General features: G+C 47.6%; 1 protein-coding gene across 1 annotated transcript; it reads left to right on the top strand.

The window, feature by feature from the left end:
* Positions 1-4,084: 4,084 nt before the first annotated feature.
* Positions 4,085-6,703, top strand: LOC106576660 (transmembrane protein 121B-like). The gene has a single exon (XM_014153905.3). The coding sequence runs from the start codon at positions 4,250-4,252 to the stop codon at positions 5,477-5,479; it is 1,230 nt and encodes a 409-aa protein (XP_014009380.1). The 5' UTR covers positions 4,085-4,249; the 3' UTR covers positions 5,480-6,703.
* Positions 6,704-11,343: the final 4,640 nt, after the last annotated feature.

The following is an 11,343-nucleotide window of genomic DNA, read 5'->3' as shown; positions in this document are numbered from 1 at the left end:
CCTATATTCACTCTTTCCCTCCTCCCTCTCCTGAGGGTGGTGGGAACTTCCCCTCTGTCAAGGAGGGGGGGGAACTTCCCCTCTGTCAAGGAGGGGGGGGAACTTCCCCTCTGTCAAGGAGGGGGGGGGAACTTCCCCTCTGTCAAGGAGGGGGGGGGAACTTCCCCTCTGTCAAGGAGGGGGGGGGAACTTCCCCTCTGTCAAGGAGGGGGGGGGAACTTCCCCTCTGTCAAGGAGGGGGGGGGAACTTCCCCTCTGTCAAGGAGGGGGGGGAACTTCCCCTCTGTCAAGGAGGGGGGGGAACTTCCCCTCTGTCAAGGAGGGGGGGGGGGGTGACGACTCCCTCTCTGTCAAGGAGGGGGGGGGGGGGTGACGACTCCCTCTCTGTCAAGGAGGGGGGGTGAACTTCGGGGAACAACTTACACTATCTAAAGTTGTTTTTTGAAATGGGCCCCAAGACCACTTTTACCCCCCCCGTCCCCGTCCCAGTCGCAGGTATTATTCAGGAACGCCTGTGGTACCTCATGACAAGTCCTTCCTCAGAACCAAGCTGAAAGTGACACTCAATGACACTGTGTCCCTAATGGCACCATATTGACTATAGACTGAGTGTACAAAACATTACAAATACCCCCTCCCCCCCCCCCCCCCCTCAGAACAGCCTCATTTCTTCAGGGTTGTGGACTCTACCAGGTCTGAGCCTTATACCATAGGGCTCTAGTGAACTACCAGTGGTCTAGATAGGGTGCCATTTGGAACACAGACCTGTCTGGTCACTACTTCTCTTTGAACTCCCATTAGAATGCACTATATATATGATGTTTCTCTATGGTCCACAACCATCCATCATGACTTGAAATTAAAGTTTATTATCAAAGTTACCAGGGGTTTTACTGAGTGGAATTCATTATTGATCTGTGTCATTAAGTTGTGCTCTGATTTTATATATATATTTATATTATATTATGGATTGTACTACACGTGAGTCTACACATTTTAGAATTTCACATTTCTACATTTTAAGTGGGGCTCTGACGTGGTGGTTCTGTGATCTGTTATTCCATCCAGAATGCATTATTTTGTTACCCCCACTAACTCAAGTCCCTACTAGGAAAAACAGTGGTTCTCTGCCGTGCTTTGTCCTCACTCTGAAGGTCTGTTGCCGTCCCAGCCAGTCAACCTCGGCATATTTAATGACGTGTCTGTGTCCTGTGGGGAATTGATGTGACATCGGGGGACGTTGGTCCATATTACTGTCTTCTCTCTGCTGTCAATCTGAATGACTTAATGTCCCAGAATCCACCCCTATTCCATATAGTGAACGATCTATTACCTGGGTCAAAAGTAGCCTAGTTCACTACAGGGAACAGGGTGGGATGAAGCCCGGATACGTGGAGACACTGGTAGTCCATTTAACAGGGTGGGATGAAGCCCGGATACGTGGAGACACTGGTAGTCCATTTAACAGGGTGGGATGAAGCCCGGATACGTGGAGACACTGGTAGTCCATTTAACAGGGTGGGATGAAGCCCGGATACGTGGAGACACTGGTAGTCCATTTAACAGGGTGGGATGAAGCCCGGATACGTGGAGACACTGGTAGTCCATTTAACAGGGTGGGATGAAGCCCGGATACGTGGAGACACTGGTAGTCCATTTAACAGGGTGGGATGAAGCCCGGATACGTGGAGACACTGGTAGTCCATTTAACAGGGTGGGATGAAGCCCGGATACGTGGAGACACTGGTAGTCCATTTAACAGGGTGGGATGAAGCCCGGATACGTGGAGACACTGGTAGTCCATTTAACAGGGTGGGATGAAGCCCGGATACGTGGAGACACTGGTAGTCCATTTAACAGGGTGGGATGAAGCCCGGATACGTGGAGACACTGGTAGTCCATTTAACAGGGTGGGATGAAGCCTGGATACGTGGAGACACTGGTAGTCCATTTAACAGGGTGGGATGAAGCCCGGATACGTGGAGACACTGGTAGTCCATTTAACAGGGTGGGATGAAGCCCGGATACGTGGAGACACTGGTAGTCCATTTAACAGGGTGGGATGAAGCCCGGATACGTGGAGACACTGGTAGTCCATTTAACAGGGTGGGATGAAGCCCGGATACGTGGAGACACTGGTAGTCCATTTAACAGGGTGGGATGAAGCCCGGATACGTGGAGACACTGGTAGTCCATTTAACAGGGTGGGATGAAGCCCGGATACGTGGAGACACTGGTAGTCCATTTAACAGGGTGGGATGAAGCCCGGATACGTGGAGACACTGGTAGTCCATTTAACAGGGTGGGATGAAGCCCGGATACGTGGAGACACTGGTAGTCCATTTAACAGGGTGGGATGAAGCCCGGATACGTGGAGACACTGGTAGTCCATTTAACAGGGTGGGATGAAGCCCGGATACGTGGAGACACTGGTAGTCCATTTAACAGGGTGGGATGAAGCCCGGATACGTGGAGACACTGGTAGTCCATTTAACAGGGTGGGATGAAGCCCGGATACGTGGAGACACTGGTAGTCCATTTAACAGGGTGGGATGAAGCCCGGATACGTGGAGACACTGGTAGTCCATTTAACTCTGCTGGAGGATTCAGCTAGAAATGCTTCAGACCAGAGGGCTAGACTAGCTCTGGTCCAGGGTGTCTCCAGGCTGCTCGCTCACTATAGATAGTGATGGATGGTGAGAGCACAACGACACCCTGCACCAGAGGTATAGAGCTAGACATGGCAGAGCCTCTACTTCCTGTATGACGTCTCTGGACATGGCGCCTCTATTTCCTGTATGACATCTCTAGACATGGCAGAGCCTCTACTTCCTGTATGACGTCTCTGGACATGGAGCCTCTATTTCCTGTATGACATCTCTAGACATGGAGCCTCTATTTCCTGCCACCTCTAGACATGCAGCCTCTATTTCCTGCCACCTCTAGACATGGAGCCTCTATTTCCTGCCACCTCTAGACATAGCAGACCCTCTATTTCCTGCCACCTCTAGACATGGAGCTTCTATTTCCTGCCACCTCTAGACATGGAGCCTCTATTTCCTGCCACCTCTAGACATGGAGCTTCTATTTCCTGCCACCTCTAGACATGGAGCCTCTATTTCCTGCCACCTCTAGACATGGAGCTTCTATTTCCTGCCACCTCTAGACATGGAGCTTCTATTTCCTGTCACCTCTAGACATGGAGCTTCTATTTCCTGTCACCTCTAGACATGGAGCTTCTATTTCCTGTCACCTCTAGACATGGAGCCTCTATTTCCTGCCACCTCTAGACATGGAGCCTCTATTTCCTGCCACCTCTAGACATGGAGCCTCTATTTCCTGCCACCTCTAGACATGGAGCTTCTATTTCCTGTCACCTCTAGACATGGAGCTTCTATTTCCTGTATGACATCTCTAGACATAGCAGACCCTCTATTTCCTGTATGACACCTCTGAAGAGGGGGCGTAAGGGCCCTTGGCGTTATAACTACTCTATTCCTGGCTACTCACTTTATAAATATCCTTGCCTATCATTTACCAGACACTCCAATAATATCAAGTTATTTTGCTTAACAAATCCTAGGGATAGATCAACCGTTATATCAACAGTATGATTCATGTCCAATGTTGCCGAATATCGGTAAAGGATTCTCAATTTTTTAAATCCTGGAAAGCTCAAATGAACAGAACGATTGTGGCTACACATCTGCACACAGCAATAATTCCATCCACCGCATTTCATTCCAGTGGGAGAGAAAATCCACGCCTTGGTTTACGCCGCGCCCCTATCGCTCTCCAACCTAAAGCAAAGACAGTACAGTGTGAAGACAGGTAGAAACTGCTTCTCCAATAGAAATCCCCCATCACGCTTGTAGGCGATATCATGGCGATGTTGGCAGGTTGGCGCATGCGCAAAAACACGCAAAGCAAAGGCACTTCTTCAATATAAAGTCATTTATTACGAAAATTAAAACGGGACAGTTTGTCACTTTCACGAAGTTGGAGTGACAACACGTTCAACTACTTAAGACATTGGCTCGAATATAGGTTGTACCTTTTAGATTTTGAGAAAGTTAACTAAGGAAGAATTCTTCACGTCTCTCATTGACTTCTCAACACTGGTCTGTTCCCGGAAGTATCGCGATGTTGCGCCTCTGGGTTTAGAAACTCTGTGCTAAAAGCATCTAACACTACGGAACCAGGGAAGAAAAAGAAGAGAGGAGAGAAAGGGAAGCGAACGCGCAAATACATGCATACAATGATAGCAGAAATTGGTGCCGCCGACAATCCCAAGGCCAGCTCCAACTATCCCCATCCCCAAGCAGCTGTGATCTGCCCGGACTCACCGGTTTCATCCGCCCCGGACTACGGCGTCGGACAGCTGTTCATACGTAGCGCCTCGTCCAGGAGGGACACACAGACGTCCGCGGGGAGTATCAACCCAGACGAGAGCTCCATCAAGCAGCTGGTATCCGGAGTATCCTCCGCTATTACAGACACCTATATCATGACCTCTGAGGAATTCATGCAGACCGCTCCCCTGTTCGGCCAGAGGTCCAAGAGAAACGTTCTCTACAAGATCCTGTGTTTTCTCATTCTGATATTCCAAGGAGGCATTCTAGATTTCTACCTCATTATCTTCACTGATCTGTACTGGTGCTCGTGGATCGCCACCGACCTGGTGGTGATTTCTGGCTGGGGGATCTTCTTCATGAAGAACGCCAGGAGCAAGAGAGAGCGGGCGTGTGGGTTCCACCAAAAGAGCTCTATATTCGGCTGTAACCTCGGCGAGTTTACCTACGCCTACCTGGCCTGGTTAATCTACGTGATCGCCTGCACCCCTAAAATGGTCCTCATTCTAGAGACTTCGATATTAGATCTCATCGCGCTCAAAGTTCCATTCGGTGTAACTGGATTTAAGATTATCATGTTGCTCTCGGTCCCGTTACTCTACTGTCTCATCAATTCTATCACCGAGGACCAGAACGGAGCTACGCGCCACCGGTCCCAGAGCTGCTTCATGACCACCTGTCTGGACCTCGTAGACAGCTTTACCCTGGTGGAGTTGTTTCTGAGGAACGAAATACCGACGGTCTATTTAAAATACACGGTCATCTCGGTGTATTTCATCGCCCTGGGCGTCCCGGTGGTGTGGTTATACGAGTTGACAGCCTCTGAGATGCGGTGTCGCTGGGTCTGGGCTAGGTTCCTGGTCGGTGTGCTGGTCAACGCTCCTCTTCTGGTGGTCCGGTGCTTCCAGGTGTATGTTCACAAGATGCCCGTCCCAGTGTTCATGTTGAAGAATATGTTCTTCCTGGTCTGTAAGTGTCTAGAGCTGATGGAACAGTGCTTCACAGTGCGGGGAGTCAGGAGGTTCGGTGAGGGAAGTAACCCGGCGCAGTTCTCTCACTGTGTCTCGGAGAACGATATGTGTCCCCATGGATATGTTAACACCCTGGCCGTTACCACGCAGTCATAGGCCCGGCTTGGATCTCACCCTGGCCGTCACTACCTAGACCTAAAACGGCCTGGATTTTATTTTATCCCCCTGGAGGGTGGAAGGCACATGAGTGATTGAAGAATTTTGAGGGCCAGGACAGGGATACGCCCTAAAACGGCACCCTATGCCCTATATAGTGCACTACTTTTGACCAGTGCTCATAGGGTTCTGATCAAAAGGAGTGCACTATATAGGGAATAGGGTGCCAATGAGGATGCACCCCCACAGGTGTCAATCAACGACAGCCTTATTGACGATTTTGTCATTTATTCAGATGTCAGAAGAACATTTGATTACAACAGGTGCTACAGAATCATTATGCATCAACTACACCTGCTTAAGACCTGGCCGACCTGGCAGACCTGGCAACCTGGAAGACCTGGCCAACCTGGTAGACCTGACAACCTGGCAGACCTGGCAACCTGGAAGACCTGGCAGACCTGACAACCTGGCAGACCTGGCCGACCAGGGCACTGGCCAGACAGATTCCTCTAATGCGTTGTCGGGGGTATGGTTGTGAAGTAGTAGTGGTGGTTGATTAGTGGGGGTTTGTGAATTGAAATCATTGACTTGTGCTTGTATTGTTGGGGGGACTTTTAGAAGAGTGAGAATCGTCTCGTTGATTTGATTTGTTTGAACGAGTTTGACAAAAGTGCAAGAAAGATTGTCGTTTTGAAACTGAATCTTGGATATGGTGTGGATGTAAAGTCATGTTTTACATTGGTCAATTCTTGTCTCCCAATCTGTGAACCTTCCAGATAGCGTTTCCTGATCAATGAATAGATGGAAACCTTGTGCTCATTTAGATGCCTAATTACTGTGGAATTGTGATATATACTTAATGATTCCAATGTTTAATCATGTCCTCTCATTTCCTAAACTATTTGGGGGGAATATTTCATGTTATCAATATAAATCAGTTGGTATTTCTTAAGGATTTGACATCACTATGTGTATTTTACTGTATGATATGAAGTACCACAACAATATGTCATGATGATGAGACACGGAGCAGACAGCTATAGAGCGACCTCTACTATTACTCTGTCTCTCTCTCTGTCTGTCTGTCTCTCTCTCTCTCTCTCGCTCTCTCTCTCTGTCTCTTTGTCTGTCTGTCTCTCTTTGTCTGTCTGTCTCTCTCTGTCTCTCTTGCTCTCTGTCTCTCTCTGTCTCTCTTGCTCTCTGTCTCTCTCTCTCTCTCTCTCTCTCTCTCGTCTCTCTCTCTCTCTCTCGCTCTCTGTCTCTTTGTCTGTCTGTCTCTCTTTGTCTGTCTGTCTCTCTCTGTCTCTCTTGCTCTCTGTCTCTCTCGCTCTCTGTCTCTCTCGCTCTATCTCTCTCTCTCGCTCTATCTCTCTCTCGCTCTCTGTCTGTGTCTCTCTCTGACTCTCTCACTCTCTCTCTCTCGCTCTGTCTCTCTCTCGCTCTATCTCTCTCTCTCGCTCTGTCTCTCCCTCTCTCGCTCTGTCTGTGTCTCTCTGTCTGTCTCTCTCTCTGTCTCTCGCTCGCTCTCTGTCTGTCTGTCTGTTTCTCTCTCTGTCTGTCTCTCTCTCTGACTGTCTCTCGCTGTCTGTCTGTCTGTCTGTCTGTCTGTCTGTCTGTCTGTCTGTCTGTCTGTCTGTCTGTCTGTCTCTCTCTCACTCTCTGTCTCTCTCTCTCCTCAAGACAAGGCCTACTACCTCTTTGTATCCAGTCAATATCATCTGGTCTGTCTGTCTGTCTGTCTGTCAACATGTGTACTGACAGTCTTGACTGATGGAATTTATCCAGTGTCAGCCTTGTCAATTTCTCACAAGAAATGAACGGACCTTCAAAAATGAATAGTGGGTGTGATATAATTTGGATACAAACATGATGAGACCATCTGCTCCAAGGTGCTATGAAGGAATGTGGAGCTGTGGAATCAGATGGGTGTGGCGTTGGTATGCGAGGTGTTTCACATCCTATTGCTGGATAAACTCTGGATAAAAATAACAATAACCCCACTGCTATTACCTAACAGAAGGCCCTTATATGAGAGAAATAGGTCACTGTGCAACCAATAGAACAGGGTTGAGAGAATGTAGGGTTACAGACAGATTGGAGAATAAATCACGGTCGTACACACGTCATCCCAAAATGTAGGTCTCTGTTTCTCCTATTGATCTTCTCATACAGTGAAAAACACCAAAATTATGTTTGATAAAAAAAAATGCCAAATCCATATTGGTAATGACCGTAGTCTGCAGAGCAGACACTATTGTACAGTATATAACATCAGCCGACATCTTGTATTTACTGTGTTACAAAAAGTAGTCCATTTAGTTTCCAGTGCCTCGGCCTCTGGTTATTAAAATAGATCTTGGATGTAATATAATTCATTCAACCTTATGGTGATATGTGTCATTTCCTGTTCCTGTTTGTCCTTGACTTTTTTCTGATGGGAAAAGAGTGAGCTGAATACATCCCGAGTGCCAGTCTGTATGTGCCGTCATGCCAGCTTCTTGTTACTCAGCCTCAGTGCATGCCAAACTGTATGTCTTGTATGGAGTTGGCTAGAACACCAACTGATCTGAGACCAGGCTATGATGAATATGCAGTTAGGTGATGAATAGTAATGAAAAAATACTGAGAAAAGAAATGTGCCTTTTTGAGTGCAGTGTGAAGTGAACAGTGGAGGATTGTTGATGGGTTTCTTCATGAAGTGTTGTGAACACGAGTTGTGCAATAAAAGGAAATTATATTTTATAATATAAAATCAAATTAGGGCATTTCTATGTTGGCTGATTGAACTGAGGTGTCCTTCTACCTAGCCTTTCTGTTGGCTGATTGAACTGAGGTGTCCTTCTACCTAGCCTTTCTGTTGGCTGATTGAACTGAGGTGTCCTTCTACCTACCTTTCTGTTGGCTGATTGAACTGAGGTGTCCTTCTACCTAGCCTTTCTGTTGGCTGATTGAACTGAGGTGTCCTTCTACCTAGCCTTACGTTGGCTGATTGAACTGAGGTGTCCTTCTACCTAGCCTTTCTGTTGGCTGATTGAACTGAGGTGTCCTTCTACCTACCTTTCTGTTGGCTGATTGAACTGAGGTGTCCTTCTACCTAGCCTTTCTGTTGGCTGATTGAACTGAGGTGTCCTTCTACCTACCTTTCTGTTGGCTGATTGAAATGAGGTGTCCTTCTACCTACCTTTCTGTTGGCTGATTGAACTGAGGTGTCCTTCTACCTACCTTTCTGTTGGCTGATTGAAATGAGGTGTCCTTCTACCTACCTTTCTGTTGGCTGATTGAACTGAGGTGTCCTTCTACCTACCTTTCCATTGGCTGATTGAACTGAGGTGTCTTTCTACCTAGCCTTACGTTGGCTGATTGAACTGAGGTGTCCTTCTACCTACCTTTCTGTTGGCTGATTGAACTGAGGTGTCCTTCTACCTACCTTTCTGTTGGCTGATTGAACTGAGGTGTCCTTCTACCTAGCCTTTCTGTTGGCTGATTGAACTGAGGTGTCCTTCTACCTAGCCTTACGTTGGCTGATTGAACTGAGGTGTCCTTCTACCTAGCCTTTCTGTTGGCTGATTGAACTGAGGTGTCCTTCTACCTAGCCTTTCTGTTGGCTGATTGAACTGAGGTGTCCTTCTACCTAGCCTTACGTTGGCTGATTGAAATGAGGTGTCCTTCTACCTACATTTCTGTTGGCTGATTGAACTGAGGTGTCCTTCTACCTACCTTTATGTTGGCTGATTAAACTGAGGTGTCCTTCTACCTACCTTTCTGTTGGCTGATTGAACTGAGGTGTCCTTCTACCTAGCCTTTCTGTTGGCTGATTGAACTGAGGTGTCCTTCTACCTACCTTTCTGTTGGCTGATTGAACTGAGGTGTCCTTCTACCTACCTTTCTGTTGGCTGATTGAACTGAGGTGTCCTTCTACCTAGCCTTACGTTGGCTGATTGAAATGAGGTGTCCTTCTACCTACCTTTCTGTTGGCTGATTGAACTGAGGTGTCCTTCTACCTACCTTTATGTTGGCTGATTGAACTGAGGTGTCCTTCTACCTACCTTTCTGTTGGCTGATTGAACTGAGGTGTCCTTCTACCTACCTTTCTGTTGGCTGATTGAACTGAGGTGTCCTTCTACCTACCTTTCTGTTGGCTGATTGAACTGAGGTGTCCTTCTACCTACCTTTCTGTTGGCTGATTGAACTGAGGTGTCCTTCTACCTACCTTTCTGTTGGCTGATTGAACTGAGGTGTCCTTCTACCTAGCCTTTCTGTTGGCTGATTGAACTGAGGTGTCCTTCTACCTAGCCTTTCTGTTGGCTGATTGAACTGAGGTGTCCTTCTACCTAGCCTTTCTGTTGGCTGATTGAACTGAGGTGTCCTTCTACCTAGCCTTTCTGTTGGCTGATTGAACTGAGGTGTCCTTCTACCTACCTTTCTGTTGGCTGATTGAACTGAGGTGTCCTTCTACCTACCTTTCTGTTGGCTGATTGAACTGAGGTGTCCTTCTACCTACCTTTCTGTTGGCTGATTGAACTGAGGTGTCCTTCTACCTACATTTCTGTTGGCTGATTGAACTGAGGTGTCCTTCTACCTAGCCTTTCTGTTGGCTGATTGAACTGAGGTGTCCTTCTACCTAGCCTTTCTGTTGGCTGATTGAACTGAGGTGTCCTTCTACCTAGCCTTTCTGTTGGCTGATTGAACTGAGGTGTCCTTCTACCTACCTTTCTGTTGGCTGATTGAACTGAGGTGTCCTTCTACCTAGCCTTTCTGTTGGCTGATTGAACTGAGGTGTCCTTCTACCTACATTTCTGTTGGCTGATTGAACTGAGGTGTCCTTCTACCTAGCCTTTCTGTTGGCTGATTGAACTGAGGTGTCCTTTTACCTAGCCTTACGTTGGCTGATTGAACTGAGGTGTCCTTCTACCTAGCCTTTCTGTTGGCTGATTGAACTGAGGTGTCCTTCTACCTAGCCTTACGTTGGCTGATTGAACTGAGGTGTCCTTCTACCTACCTTTATGTTGGCTGATTGAACTGAGGTGTCCTTCTACCTAGCCTTACGTTGGCTGATTGAACTGAGGTGTCCTTCTACCTAGCCTTTCTGTTGGCTGATTGAACTGAGGTGTCCTTCTACCTACCTTTCTGTTGGCTGATTGAACTGAGGTGTCCTTCTACCTACCTTTCTGTTGGCTGATTGAACTGAGGTGTCCTTCTACCTACCTTTCTGTTGGCTGATTGAACTGAGGTGTCCTTCTACCTAGCCTTACGTTGGCTGATTGAACTGAGGTGTCCTTCTACCTAGCCTTACGTTGGCTGATTGAACTGAGGTGTCCTTCTACCTAGCCTTTCTGTTGGCTGATTGAACTGAGGTGTCCTTCTACCTAGCCTTACGTTGGCTGATTGAACTGAGGTGTCCTTCTACCTACCTTTATGTTGGCTGATTGAACTGAGGTGTCCTTCTACCTAGCCTTACGTTGGCTGATTGAACTGAGGTGTCCTTCTACCTAGCCTTTCTGTTGGCTGATTGAACTGAGGTGTCCTTCTACCTAGCCTTTCTGTTGGCTGATTGAACTGAGGTGTCCTTCTACCTACCTTTCTGTTGGCTGATTGAACTGAGGTGTCCTTCTACCTACCTTTCTGTTGGCTGATTGAACTGAGGTGTCCTTCTACCTAGCCTTACGTTGGCTGATTGAACTGAGGTGTCCTTCTACCTAGCCTTACGTTGGCTGATTGAACTGAGGTGTCCTTCTACCTACCTTTCTGTTGGCTGATTGAACTGAGGTGTCCTTCTACCTACCTTTCTGTTGGCTGATTGAACTGAGGTGTCCTTCTACCTAGCCTTACGTTGGCTGATTGAACTGAGGTGTCCTTCTACC

This window comes from Salmo salar, chromosome 17 (assembly GCF_965601325.2).
Source record: "Salmo salar chromosome 17, fSalSal1, whole genome shotgun sequence".
Classification (NCBI taxonomy): Eukaryota; Metazoa; Chordata; class Actinopteri; order Salmoniformes; family Salmonidae; genus Salmo; species Salmo salar.
The sequence above is the reverse complement of the archived record's forward strand: the minus strand, read 5'-3'. Positions and strand labels throughout refer to the sequence as shown.